Genomic DNA, 13,288 nt, shown 5'->3' on the forward strand with positions numbered 1-13,288 from the left:
TTAACAAACAACGATGTCATCTTGATAGGCTCTTCTTCAAAGGAATTTTGTGCCGTTTGAGGTTACACTTGTGTCGCCTCCCGCCTGCATCAATACGGATAACTAGTCACTCGTCTTATCCGAGGAAGACTTTTCGTATCATTACGATCAGTGTTGTAATGTCGATATTTCCTTAACGATCACATCAATTGATGTTCTGATCGACCTCATGTGTAGATTTGTATGCACTTTTGAGCATTGGACCATACACTGTAGAAACGCGCACAGATTGCGTGTGGGCAGCTGCTACCACGACAATCAAAACATGAACCACCACTTGAAGCATCATCGATAAAAGGTTTCGCCAAGCTCGACGGTGTGAATCTCCGCATCTTGAATGCGCTAACATGACAGCGCATTACGCATCCGTCCCCGCCGAGTGAGGATCAAAGACGGCGACTATCTTTCGGGCGGGCACCTGTAGTCCTAGTGTCCAATAATGACGCCCGAAGACACCGACATCCTGCCACCGACAGCCTAACGCCGACTTCCTTCTTCACACTCGTGCTTGCTCAATCAATTCCTCCTCACCTCCATTTATCTTCCAACAACCTTACATATTGCCATAAAGCGCAGTTCCTGTCGCACTGTGGCCAAAGCATGGCTGCAAAGAATGTATGCGATACTGTGCTGGAGAAGGTCTTCCATGCTAACAATGGAGCTCGTAAAGAGAAAGTCGAGGCTTTGCGGAAACGCGCCGAAGAGACCTCAGTGAACCAACACATCGAAGATGATCCGTCGGTGAGAGAATGGCTTCGAGACCAGGTACCTACACGAGCAGGTGCTGCTCGATATGCTCGCAATCTCTTCCCGTCGGTGGGTTGGACGCGCCGATACAACGTTCACTGGATGCTGGGGGATGCTATCGCTGGTGAGTAGTAAAGATCAACGACCGTAGGCTTCCGCTCACATCGCAAAAGGTCTAACGGTGGGACTTGTCGTTGTTCCGCAGGCAATGGCATATGCTCTGCTAGCAAGACTGACACCAGAGTATGGCCTCTACACATCATTCACCGGTGCAGCTCTGTACTGGGTCTTCGGTACATCCAAAGATATCGTGATCGGGGTAAGTATAAAGTCAGTCAAACCGGAGATAGCAGGCTAATATCTAACGATTCCAGACCACTGCAGTTGGCTCACTACTAGTCGGCGGCGTTATCAGCAAAGTAGAGGCTGAGAAGCCTGGAGTATACCACCCTCAAGAGGTAGCACATGCACTTTCATTTCTTGCCGGAGCCATCATACTTGTCCTAGGTCTCCTTCGTTTAGGATGGGTCATCGAGTTTATTCCATACGTTCCTATTTCTGCGTTCGTTACCTCCGCCAGTATCACTATCATGTCAACGCAGATACCGGTAGTTCTAGGCATAAGCGGCATCAATACAAGAGAAGCACCGTACCGTGTCCTGATAAACACGTTTAAGAGTCTTCCCAAAGCGAAACTTGATGCCGCCATTGGACTGACCTCGATTGCGCTCCTCTTCATCATCCGAGACGCCTGCGCCAAAATGGAAATCCGTCAGCCAAGCAAGAAACGTGTATGGGCCATGCTGAATTCTCTCCGACTAACCTTCACGATTCTACTATATACATTCATCTCTTGGCTAGTCCATCGAAGCCTTCCCGAGGGCCATTCCAGGTTCCGTATCGTGGGAAAGATTGAGCCTGGTAGGTTTGAAAAGTTGGTTTTGATTGATACGTCCGCAAATGCTCACAATATATTCTGTAGGCTTCAAGCATGCCAGCGTGCCAAAGATGGACCCCGAACTATTCGGCCTTGTAGCCGCTGAACTGCCAGCCATCGTGATCATTCTCATCGTTGAGCATATTGCTATCGCGAAATCTTTTGGTCGCATCTTTGGCTACACCGTTATACCATCGCAGGAGATGGTCGCTCAAGGCGTAGCGAACATCTTGAGTCCCTTCGTTGGAGGATATGTCTGCACTGGCTCATTTGGAGCGTCTGCTGTTCTCTCCAAGGCGGGGGTACGGACGCCACTCGCAGGGTTGTTTAGTGCCATGATTCTGATTCTGGCGCTGTACGCACTTACTTCAGTGTTCTATTACATTCCCATGGCAGCACTCGCGGGCCTCATTATCCATGCTACATGTAATTTGATAACCCCGCCGCAGTCGCTGTACAAGTATTGGAAACTGTCGCCGCTGGAACTTCTCATTTGGGTGGTTGGCGTCATTCTGGCGTTGTTCTCCTCGTTGGAAACATCAATTTACACCACTATTGTACTGTCCTTCGTTCTGCTCTTAGTCCGCTTGGCCAGAACTCCTGGAAGCTCCCAGGGCCGGGTTCGCGTAAGTCGAACAGGACCTTCACCTTTTGGCGGGGAAGACATTGCGGCGCGGTCGTGCTCGCCCAGCTCGGAAAATAAGCGTGACGACGACCATGGGCGCGACGTATACGTACCTTTGGCAGGGAAATCGAGCATGAACCCTAAGATCAAGATCGAGCCGCCTCATCCCGGCGTCTTCATCTACCGTTTTCACGAGAATTTCAACTACATCAACGTGGCTCAGCACATGGAACACATTACCAGCTATATCTACGCCCACACGCGCCGCACCCATGCCGATGACGGCGTGCCTCTCAAGGACCGCCTATGGAACGACGCCCCCTCCTCATCAAAAGACACAGAAGCCATGAAATCGCGCCCGCTCCTCCGCTCCGTCGTCCTCGACTTCTCCGCCGTCAATATCATCGATATCACCAACATCCAAGGCCTCATCGACCTCCGCAACACACTTGACCGGTACGCCGCCCCCAGCATCGTCGAATGGCACTTCGCCGGCATCCAGAACCAATGGACGCGCCGCGCGCTGGCCTTCGCTGGGTTCGGATACCCGGGCAGCCCCGAGGCGATCGGCAATTGGAAGCCCGTGTATACGGTTGCGACATCGCTCGCGGGCGCTACGCAGGAGGATCGGAAACGAAGGGCTAGTTTGGTGGGCAAGATGCAGGAGTTGGATGAGGAGAGGAGGTCTGGTGGGGCAAGGCCGCTGCAGGGTGAGGGCAAGAAGGTGGCGAAGAGTGAGGTCCGTTCGGAGGTCGATGAGGATGAGAAAAGGGGGGAGTATGAACCGCTTTATGGGGTTGATCGGCCATTCTTTCATCTTGATCTTACCGATGCGGTGGATGCGGCGGTCAGAGATGCAAAGAGGAGAGATGAGATTGAAAGGGCTGCGAGGGATAGTGAATCAGTCGAGAACGAACGGTGATGACCTACATAAAATATATCCAATGCACACTTGCTAAGAAAGTAGCATTCACATAATAGGCAGCATAACTGCCGCCAGATCCCAATCTACATGTAAATCAAACTAGCTTGATGCACTTGTCTTTTCCTGTGCGGGCACGACAGTGACCCCACCCCTAGCTGGACGATGAGCATGACTTTCTCGGCCGTGAAATGAGAAAGGAGAGTAGGCGCTGTATTGCGACTCCGGGTAACCTAGCTTCAACATAAGAATATGCTACAATGCAATACCTCCTTGCTCGTGTTGCTGCTGCTTCGTCCATGACTTAGTCCTATCCACTAACTCCAAATCCCTCTTTGTTAACCTCACCTCACGGCTATCACTCGTCACTGTCCCTCCCACTCGTTCAATGCTCTCCTAGGAACCGTACTAGTCACTCTAAGTCAAATCACATGCAATTTAATCACATGATTGGTGCCTGTATTAGACCACGACCATTGCACCAAACCGCGCGTCGAGTCCCCTCTCAACTTCTCGTTTTACACCTCATATGTTGCAAATTATTCACAGCTATGCCTGGCAGTGCATTTTCAAAAGAAGATTATCTTTCTCATCTCTCTCATCGGCCAAAATACATTCTTAGAGGTGTGATCACACTTGGCGAATCTCCCAAGCTGTCCATGTCCAAGATTCAACGCCAACCTCAATTGTCATTTGGACTACTTGATAATCTGCCCCTTGAGCTTCTGCATGCTATAATCAGTTATCTGGACTTAGGGTCGCTATCACGCATTTCACAAGTTTCTCTGCGCGGGAGAGTCATCATTGAATCGCTACCTGCATACAGAGATCTTGCGACTGTCGCCGGCCATATTGCCCCAGCACTGAGTCAAACGAGATTAATTGGCCTCCATTCCGTGACAACACTTCAAGCGGCTCTTCGCTCGGATCGATGCATCTCTTGTGGACAGTACGGCGCCTACCTATTTCTCCTCTCCTCTGAAGGATGCTGTCTCGCGTGCCTTACGAATAATCAGTCGTTGTGGTTGATCCCCCTCTCAGTCGCAAGAGACTGTTTCGATCTCACTCGACAACAGTTAAAAGATCAGCCCATCATGAGAAGTATTCCGGGGACATACGCTGTCCGAACCAGCAAATATCGGGCCCGGCCAATCAGACTCATCAGTGTCCGAATTGCGAAAGAGCTGGCAATTAAGGTGCACGGCTCCGCCGAGGCAGTGGCAAGAAATCTAGCCGCAAAACGTTTGAATATGACATTGACAAAGTTCCGCGAGGCAACATTGTACCAAGATGCTCCGTTGCTGCCCTTTTCTCAAGATCCTTTGACCTTGGAAAGTCTTTCATACTATTCGGGTGACAGTTTTGAAGGTATGGGCGCCATCACTTTTCCATCCATGTCAGGGAACGACGTTGAAAATGGGCTTTGGTGCCGAGGTTGTGAACGGAACTTTGAACTCTATGACCGGCAGAAGCTAGATCGCGACGTTGAAAAGCGTTTGACGCCTCCAGGCAGCGACGGTAGGATATTTTGGAGGGGCTTGCAGTACCGTGCCAGATCGGAAGCAGAGTTTCTGGAGCATGCCCGGCATTGTTACTCCGCGGCGGAGGTCATCACACGACGATATGTGCGCTTAACTTAAGGAACGAATGCCTTCACATTATATCTCTTTCCATACAGTCCTGCTTATCTTCGTACCCGTCAACCTAGTGTATATTTTCGCCACGTCTATCGGATTCTCTGGCCAGCATCTAGGAAAGAGCCCCTAATCCTTCCACCACTATAGTTCCGTTACATGCAGAATACAAACTAATCAACAGGCAACTATCCTCAGTAAAGAAGATAACAACGCCGCGACTACATGAATCAACGGCATAGCCATCTTTCAGGCGCACCTGTGTTGCTCATGGCGCTCCTGGCTTGCCATGTATTTCGTCATGGCCTTGCTTTCTTTTGGCAGGTGTTTGGCACAGTAGTTACGCGATATGGTATCCTCCGGATCTATCACATCGCATTGCAGGTTGGATTGGCGCTCGAACTGGCGGTCGCATTGTGCCAATTCCCCTGCCCGCGATGTCAACCCCGTGCAAGTTGATAAAGGTTGAGAACAGATAATACATGAGTGTAAATAGCAGAATCTATGTTTATATGAGCACGAAACGTTGCAGAAGTGAAACATGAAAATAAAAAGATGGGGTAGTTCTTATCGAGTCCGAGCCGGGCATAGAGTCCACTATCTATACATTCTACGACTGTCTTCGATGAACCCGCCATGTGCCAGCCATACCGAGAGATGGGCTTATTACATTCCAAGTCCACCTCACAGAGAACGGCCGCGTTATTGGGGTGCTGCTGGAGGAATTCGACGGCGACTTTGCTTTGATAGACAACATGTATGAATGCGAGACCGCGTTGCGGGATCCACATGGTAGGGGCTTAGTCACGGCAATGTCAACCGTTGCAACTTCATCCTCGATCCTTCCATGATCCGTGTCCAGATGGTGGACTTTGGAACACGCAGAGGAGTTTGAGGAGGAGAAGGCACGGGCAGAGATGGGGTCGCTACTGACTGAGCTGACCGAGGAGACGAAGCGGGGCAAGGCTTGTGCTACTGATCTCTGCTGGGCAATGACCTGAACATGGTTCTTGGATCACCCATCAGCCCAGCTGGGGTGACAAGGCTGGAAAGTGACTGAAGTATGATCGCAGTCAATGTCAGAGCTTACAATACTTCAAGAGACTCGGCGAGCATGTATGGGAGTTGGTGGCGTACCGAAGAGCAAAAGCAAAGAGTTACAAGATGGCTTAGCTTCTATGTGGCGGGAGAGGAGAAAAAGAGCGCTTGTGGCAATGATTGAGTAGATTCAGTGGGCGACTTGCAGATTTCGCAAGCAAAGAACAAGTTGTGGGCGGCCTCGTGAATCCCTTGGAAAGCGGAGACGCGATTGAAAGAAGCTGCAAGACGACGAATCGGTCGAAGGAAGCGCAACGTGGTGGAGAAATGCCACACTAAGTGTAATCTTTCAACTCATGAGAGAATGATACCCAGGGTATGAAGGTCAAGTTTGTGCACATCACGAAAAAAACCAATTCATCCACTGGTCAATTGGACAGTTGATGGACAGGGCGTCGTGAGGGGGAACTGCCATCGTACCTTGTTGACGACATTATAGGCTCGGCCTCGTTTCCCATCCGTCCGCTAACTGTAAACAGCGGAATCATCATACACATGCATGGTGATACAGCTGCTTTCAAGTCATTGGTGGTAGATAGTAGGATATAAGCTGCAGAATCCTCCCGAAGGACGTATGTGCGGGGATGTAAGAGAGTGCTGATAGGCCTTGTGCCAGTGTTACACAGTTGCTCTCTCATGTTAAAACGAAGACCGATCTCCACAGCCTTTCAATCCGTTCGATTCATAACTAAAGATGAATCTCAAAATTACTTCTTGGGCGTGCAATTTCTGCCACAACTGCATTGAAGAGGATCAGGAAGTCTTATTAGGTACACTATTTTTCATTGAGTGGAATACGTTACTCACTTTAGGCAGTGATCCATTCCAACGATTCCTTTAGATGGGCTCATCAACGCAAGACAGCTCATTTTCCGGATCAAGTATGCCCCTTCTGTACGACTCATGAGGAGGCGTTCGCATTCCATCCGTTGTGTCTAGAACTTTTCCAATCGTTTTTCCGCGAATATTTCAGGCCGGAGCCTGAAGCTACGCGGCAGCTTTTCGAGCTTGGGAAAGCGCTGGATCCAATCTTACCAGTGGATGGCCCATCTGGCGTCAAGCATATGCTCCAAGTATCCAGGAGGTCATTCAACCAGAAGTCAATGAACGAGGCAATAGAGAAATTTCGGATAAAGACACCCAGAGCCCATGAACATACTTGCACGTGCTGCAAATGCCTACTACGCAGATTACGAACCCTCCCGAACGAGATTTTGTCCGACTCCATCGCGCCTATTGCAGCGGGAAGCCCTTTTCAGAATGCATTGTCTATCATCGGCGATATGCCCGCTGTACTATCTGAACTGCAGAAATATCCCCCCCGCTCTTATCACGTGTCTGGTCGGGCAGCAGTGTTCGAGACTCGCTTTGAGTTCGGGGGAACGTCATATATCACTGGGCTGTATAACGAAGAGGTCCCCGGATCTTCCTTGATTAAGCCCTGCGACGAGATGTACGACTACATCTGTGTACGGATCAACAGAATTGGTATCACGGCCATTGAATTTGTGTGCTCCGATGGGGCAATTCCTACGAGGTCAAAGGGCGATTGGGTATACGCAGTTGCTGCTCTAAACGAACCCTTCTACGTGAAATCCAAGGTACTGATACTAAGAGTCATGTGATTTAATACATGCCAATTGACCACGACTAGGGCTTGTTTCTAGAGCGAATTTTAGAGTCTGCCGCAACAAATAGCAAAATCATGTGGGACTTCTCAGGCTTACCGTTTCTTATGCAACCTGATTCTCTTCTCCAAGACCTTCGTATCCCCCAGCCGGATAACGACATGTTTCTTCATTATGTTCCTCTGAATAAAGCGACTGGTATCTCAATGTCGAATATTTCGGGCGACCTTCACACTATCACGGCCCACACAGATCTTTCTCTATACACACGACTGAATTCATCTGCCATGTGGACGTATTTCCCGCTGTCGAGTGCAGATGACATTGAAAATATATGGGCAGTTTATCCCAACGAGTTTCTCAGGATAGCTGGGCTGGTGGTAAGCTATTAATCACACTTTACATACTTTGCTAAAGAATTCATAGATTCAAACAAAGCACAAAGTTGTTTGGCTGGTTCCATATTTCTCGCCTGTGGCGCAAGAAAAGTTGAATTTTGTGCACATGGCATCCGGACCGATACGCGCTTTCTACCAGAGCGACTTTGGTATTGTATACGGTAACCACCTGTTTGGTACTATTCCCGCACGCACAGAGGATGATGAACTAGAACCCACAAGGCCACCTAAAATTCGATATTATCGGACAAGGTGTCCTTTCACCGATTTCAGTCAACGAGACTGGATGTATTCTGAGGCTTCTCTGGCCGACGTAGAACAGGCCGAACTCTGCATGGAAGGAAGCTGGTGTCTTGGAATGCTTCTCCATTATAAAGAGTACAAGGCAACCGTCGGGCAATTTCGATACGACAAGGAAATTGTGAAATATACTGACAGACCTCGTTATATTTCTGTATTGCAAGATCGACGTTATATTCGCATCAGTTTCTTTCAATCTCCACCACCGGTGGATGATAAATGCAAGCTTCAAGAAATGACTGGTACCATAGTTTGGTGGTACAGCAGGCTCGGTTGCGAGGTCTCATTATTCAAAAATTGAAGACATCATCTCCTTCTACGATCATGGAGTCACGGTATCTTCTTGTTAGGACTACATGTTGATAGCAACAACGTCTTTTCTCCTACACTGTCTCCACCTGGGGCTTGTGATGAATCCCGATCCTGGCTGAACCCACCCTTCAGATCCATCAAGCCTATTCTGGCCTACGCCGATGATCTACAAGCTAAGTCAGTCACGCTGACATTCTGGGAAGGACTTCCACAATGTAGTTCACACTTGTCATACCTAGATACCTATTCACTGTTTGGGTCTTGCATATATTACCTCTTGACATCAGCTTGTTGTATATGGATTGCGCCAGCAGCTCTCTGAATCTAATTTGAAAGTGATAATAAATGACGCTGATATGGCACTATTGCGTTTTACCCCTGCGCTCCCAACAAGTTTTATCTTCTCCTTTGCAAAGACTTCATCATCAAGATTGTAGTGCGATTTCTCCGAGAAATTCGCGCTCGCCACCCGAGGATTTGGCCAATCACAATTCATCGTTGGTGGCCTAGCTGTGCCCAATGCCCACTCCTCGATCACGACACTCGGGGTTCGCTCGGCGTCATGAAGAAAGTTCAATGCAAATGGTCGAAAGACCAGATGTATAAACAACGAATAGCAGCTACTAAAAGAGGTCTTTTTGGACCGACCTTTCCCTACTCCTGAGGTCGTCTCCACCTGGCTTCCACTCAAATACCCTGGCGGGCCTGAACCATCTACTCAAACCTACGGCTTAAGCTACACTCATCGCACGATGGATCCAACCTCGACTCGCTGCTCCGTAGACGGCATGTCACCCTCAAAAGCATCAACGATCCGTTTGTCCCATGACATCCCACGGGAAAACTCAACATCATCAACGTCATCCACCAAGCCAACATCAACGGGGTCAAAACTCGTGGCAGCGCTGAAGAAACCATTCCAAGGCTGGTCGAAGGAACTGTTGGCCGCACGTGACGGGCTGGACGACGATTATAACTTCGCGAGTGGTCGCAGACTCGATCGGTTGTAGGGAAGTGAGGAGTGAAGAAGAAAAGGGCATGAGTTGTGATTGAGAGAAAAGGTTTGGGTGAACCTTTGCCTTGAGGCTTTACAACGGATTGCATTGCATCGCCCGGCATGGCGATTTCTTTGGGCATATATCGTATCACTAGATCTACAGTTCAAGTCACCGTTCCCTCTAGCTTGATCGTCAGGAGCCGCTTAATAATTTATTGTATACAAAACTCCATCAAGAATGGACTCTACAACAAGCCGTAATATGAAAGAAATGATTGAAATATATGAGATTTGGCGTAAGCTCGGATGAGCCTACGTAGATTCGTGTGTATGGTGCCCTTTTTCGTGAACATAGGCCGTGACAATATTCTCCTCCTCATGAGTAACCAGCTCCATAAGTCAAGGATTCTTGCTAACACAACCATCGCAACTTCCATCATTGCTCGTGGAACCTCCCGTAATCGTCACTATCCTGTGGCCAACTTCGTCCTTTCTCGCGCAATAGATAATATCGATCAAAAGGCCGTCAACTATATGACCACAAGCATAATGACTGATTCTCCAGACCCGTTTGGTACACATTGCAACAATAAAAGCGCGGGTAGGCGTAACAATGAGGTGGCGCCGTGGCGTATGTATAAAGACTCCGGTCAAATATACTGGTCGCAGTGGCCTGTTTACTTGTTACTTTGCTTCCTACTTATACTTGGTCCTTGCGGCGAAGGGGTGCTCTAACTGTATAATGCCTTTCTTCTACTGCTACCACAGGTGCGCATACAAGCATGCTGTGCATTTGTGTATACGTTACTGTCAAAGCGCTAACGGAACAATGATGCACATCCCGGAAATGATAGCTTTTTGGATAGGGTTGGGGATAATGGCTGTTTGCTTCGTAGCGTCAGACACGAGACATGGCAAGCGAAATATCTACGGAGGGTTGACACGTCGGGTCGTCTGCCTGCTAGTTGTTTTAGCAGACGCACGGAATAATACGTGCATATACTGCCTCTTATTTGCTATAAGACAGCTGATTAAGGGTAATGTATACAGGTGATACTTGCAGGAGGACGAACCGACGTGTCAACCGTCTGTATATAGCCTAAGTGCCTTTCGACCAATCAGCTCTTGCCATCCATGACTTGGCAACTAGGTATTTCAGTGCTACTATCTCCAACCTATCGTTATGTTCATTATCGGATGACCTTCACTTCCTTGTTGGTCCTTCACACTGACTTTCCTCCTACATCCCTGATCGAAACCCCAAGCACATGCGTTTCTATGTTCGGTAGCTGTCCCATTAGACAGTTCAATTGTTTCGTCATACTTGACGTTGTAGAGCGTCGAACTCCGCATGAAGAAGTCTCACCCCACCGTGTCATCTGCCCCAGGGTCTTGAAAACTTGTGGGATAACTGCATGTTCAGCATCAACCTTATCAATCTATATCCCTTGTTGTGTGAGGCCCTTATCTTCAATAAGTCCATGGCATTTACTTTACTTTGATTCCCAACCACTTCCTATTCAGCGATGTGATGATCATACCCTTTACACATTCTTATTGTGGGGATGGTGGTATTTTTGGAGACATATCTCAGCCTTGTCCGAGTAATGATACCACAACAACTACAGATGCCTTTCAAAGACGGCTGCAAATGCCCCTGGTAGCCATGTGCGCTTCGCCGCGTAGTGAGAGACGTCATGTATTGAACTGGTGAGAACAGCATCGAACTGCACTCGATGCGAGAAGCAACGAAAGTATCCGTCTAGGCTCATTCTCATTCATCAGTCTATGATACTCGAATCGTGTCTCGTTGATATCGTCACTGACACTCCTAGCCTTATGAACTGACGTCTATCATACCACTCACCTATGCCTTCCTTCACCAGAAGCTTCAGCTAGGGGAAGCACCTTCTACAACACAGAACGCTACGATGGACACTCCCATCGACCGCCAGCTTTGCACCATACAACAACCCACCAAGTTGCAAACAACAGCCAGATTCATACCGCATAGACTTTCTCCATCCTTATCACACACGCATGACCAAGTCCATCATGCCAACATCTCCAACCGCCCCGACACCATCTCGCGACGCCATAATCCCGATCTCCAACCTCGACGCCCGCGTCCCCAAGACCCCAAAACGCATCACCTTCAGATCAGCAACGCGAACATCCTCCTCCCACGATCACCAGTCTGAAAAGCCTCCTCCCTCCATCCGAACCCTGATCCAGAAACTCAACTTCCCGGACGCCCCCTCGATCCCCGCATTCGTGCGCTCGCAGTGGCGCAACGTGCTGCTGCTGCTTCTCACGGGCATAATCCCGCTGGTCATCGCGCTGCGGGCGGCGCCACTGACGCCAAAGTACTTCCGACTGGACGATCCGAGGTATGCGTATCCGAGGGTGGACGAGTTCGTTCCGACGTGGCTGTCGCTCGTGGTGTCGTTCTTGATTCCCGTGGTGGTCATCGTACCGATATCTCTGTTTCTGATTGGGAATTTCTGGGACTGCAACGCTGCTGTGAGTCGTGCGGCCATTCACGCATATCAATCAAGCAAACAGGAAACAAAGATTAACCCACATCCCAGATCCTAGGCTACACCTACGCCCTCACGACCTCGACCCTAACCCAAAGCCTCATCAAACTCTTCATCGGCGGCCTGCGCCCGAACTTCTACGCCATCTGCGCGCCCTTCCCGTCCACCCCGTCCTCCCCGCTCGAATACCACACCTCCACAGTCTGCACCACGCAGTCGAGCTAGCAGCTCTCCAACGCCCTCATGTCCTTTCCGTCCGGCCACTCCTCCGCCGCCGCCGCATCCTTCACCTTCCTCGCCCTCTACCTCAACGCCAAGTTCAAGATCGTCGCGGACCACCCAGCACGATACTGGCAGCACCTCCTCCTCACGGCCCCGCTCATCGTAGGCGCCCTCATGGCCCTCAGCAAGGTCGCGGACTACTGGCACCACTGGCACGACGTCCTCGCCGGCTACGCAATCGGCACTGCGTTCGCTCTGCTGTCCTACCGCCAGGCGTACCGCGGCGTCTTCGACTACAGGCTCAATCACATCCCGTTCGTCTTGTTGCCTGTCATCCTGGACTCCGATCATCCTCCATCGACGGCGACGATGACCGCAGTGCAGATCCCCGAGGAGGAAGAAGGTGAAAGGAAAGACGCCGCCCCCACCCCCGCACAGGAGGTTACAATGGCACTCAGACGAGACCTCACGGCCATTGACTTCGCGGGCTGGCGAAACATGCACTCCTCCCCCTTCTTCCCTGAGGAACGAACATAAAGATCTCAGTCAGTCAGTCAGTCAGCAAGTCCTTCCTTTTTTTTTCGTGGGCCCCGAGGTACGGTTCGCCGCTCATTTTTCTTTGTTTCTATTCTTTCCTTCTTTTTGGAGACAAGGAGTTTTTTTTTTTGGTTCTCGCTCTCTTGGGGTTTTAATTCAGGGCTTGCGTGCGCAGCGAGGGGGGGAGGGGGTTTATGCTGCCCCCGGATGACCAAAGAAGGAAGAAACGGATGGAGTCCTTCCCCACCTTCCCACCTCGACAATAGACGAGAAGGATGGGGAGGATATGATATGGCTGGTATGCATCCTGGCGTCTCTTTTTTTGGTCTCGTTCCAGTGTTTGGTGAAGATG

At 49.8% G+C, this 13,288-nt stretch overlaps 7 protein-coding genes across 7 annotated transcripts; 6 read left to right on the top strand and 1 right to left on the bottom strand.

The window, feature by feature from the left end:
- Positions 1-639: 639 nt before the first annotated feature.
- On the top strand, positions 640-3,270 carry BU24DRAFT_413531 (sulfate permease-like protein; the record flags this gene model as incomplete). The annotated part of the gene is made up of 4 exons (XM_033526161.1): positions 640-910; positions 960-1,105; positions 1,161-1,707; positions 1,769-3,270. The coding sequence occupies 4 exons, from the start codon at positions 640-642 to the stop codon at positions 3,268-3,270; spliced, it is 2,466 nt and encodes an 821-aa protein (XP_033379148.1).
- Positions 3,271-3,781: 511 nt separating this feature from the next.
- BU24DRAFT_427011 (F-box domain-containing protein) lies at positions 3,782-4,971 on the top strand. Its single transcript, XM_033529118.1, has one exon. The coding sequence runs from the start codon at positions 3,822-3,824 to the stop codon at positions 4,908-4,910; it is 1,089 nt and encodes a 362-aa protein (XP_033379149.1). The 5' UTR covers positions 3,782-3,821; the 3' UTR covers positions 4,911-4,971.
- A 60-nt stretch (positions 4,972-5,031) lies between these two features.
- BU24DRAFT_46404 (uncharacterized protein) lies at positions 5,032-5,831 on the bottom strand. Its single transcript, XM_033532177.1, has 2 exons — positions 5,556-5,831; positions 5,032-5,406 (listed from the first exon to the last, which is right to left on the bottom strand). The coding sequence occupies exons 1-2, from the start codon at positions 5,693-5,695 to the stop codon at positions 5,154-5,156; spliced, it is 393 nt and encodes a 130-aa protein (XP_033379150.1). The 5' UTR covers positions 5,696-5,831; the 3' UTR covers positions 5,032-5,153.
- Positions 5,832-6,403: 572 nt separating this feature from the next.
- Positions 6,404-8,808, top strand: BU24DRAFT_454374 (uncharacterized protein). The gene is made up of 4 exons (XM_033531310.1): positions 6,404-6,772; positions 6,819-7,603; positions 7,657-8,010; positions 8,057-8,808. The coding sequence occupies exons 1-4, from the start codon at positions 6,697-6,699 to the stop codon at positions 8,627-8,629; spliced, it is 1,788 nt and encodes a 595-aa protein (XP_033379151.1). The 5' UTR covers positions 6,404-6,696; the 3' UTR covers positions 8,630-8,808.
- Positions 8,809-9,050: 242 nt separating this feature from the next.
- BU24DRAFT_427014 (uncharacterized protein) lies at positions 9,051-10,130 on the top strand. Its single transcript, XM_033529119.1, has one exon. It carries the CDS (start codon positions 9,393-9,395, stop codon positions 9,648-9,650), a length of 258 nt encoding a protein of 85 aa, XP_033379152.1. The 5' UTR covers positions 9,051-9,392; the 3' UTR covers positions 9,651-10,130.
- Positions 10,131-10,702: 572 nt separating this feature from the next.
- On the top strand, positions 10,703-11,461 carry BU24DRAFT_46522 (uncharacterized protein). Its single transcript, XM_033532259.1, has one exon. It carries the CDS (start codon positions 10,772-10,774, stop codon positions 11,243-11,245), a length of 474 nt encoding a protein of 157 aa, XP_033379153.1. The 5' UTR covers positions 10,703-10,771; the 3' UTR covers positions 11,246-11,461.
- A 231-nt stretch (positions 11,462-11,692) lies between these two features.
- BU24DRAFT_466586 (PAP2-domain-containing protein) lies at positions 11,693-12,936 on the top strand (the record flags this gene model as incomplete). Its single annotated transcript, XM_033532378.1, has 3 exons — positions 11,693-12,160; positions 12,229-12,378; positions 12,403-12,936. The coding sequence occupies 3 exons, from the start codon at positions 11,693-11,695 to the stop codon at positions 12,934-12,936; spliced, it is 1,152 nt and encodes a 383-aa protein (XP_033379154.1).
- Positions 12,937-13,288: the final 352 nt, after the last annotated feature.

This window comes from Aaosphaeria arxii (assembly GCF_010015735.1).
Source record: "Aaosphaeria arxii CBS 175.79 unplaced genomic scaffold BU24scaffold_10, whole genome shotgun sequence".
In the NCBI taxonomy this organism is placed as follows: domain Eukaryota; kingdom Fungi; phylum Ascomycota; class Dothideomycetes; order Pleosporales; genus Aaosphaeria; species Aaosphaeria arxii.

Coding starts and splice junctions, on each gene's coding strand:
- BU24DRAFT_427011 (XM_033529118.1), top strand. CDS start 3,822: ATGCCTGGCAGTGCATTTTCAAAAGAAGATTATCTTTCTCATCTCTCT.
- BU24DRAFT_46522 (XM_033532259.1), top strand. CDS start 10,772: ATGACTTGGCAACTAGGTATTTCAGTGCTACTATCTCCAACCTATCGT.
- BU24DRAFT_454374 (XM_033531310.1), top strand. CDS start 6,697: ATGAATCTCAAAATTACTTCTTGGGCGTGCAATTTCTGCCACAACTGC. Junction 7,604..7,656: donor CCTTCTACGTGAAATCCAAG/GTACTGATACTA, acceptor GACCACGACTAG/GGCTTGTTTCTAGAGCGAAT. Junction 8,011..8,056: donor TCAGGATAGCTGGGCTGGTG/GTAAGCTATTAA, acceptor AAGAATTCATAG/ATTCAAACAAAGCACAAAGT.
- BU24DRAFT_46404 (XM_033532177.1), bottom strand. CDS start 5,695: ATGTGGATCCCGCAACGCGGTCTCGCATTCATACATGTTGTCTATCAA. Junction 5,407..5,555: donor TGTAATAAGCCCATCTCTCG/GTATGGCTGGCA, acceptor ATATAAACATAG/ATTCTGCTATTTACACTCAT.
- BU24DRAFT_427014 (XM_033529119.1), top strand. CDS start 9,393: ATGGATCCAACCTCGACTCGCTGCTCCGTAGACGGCATGTCACCCTCA.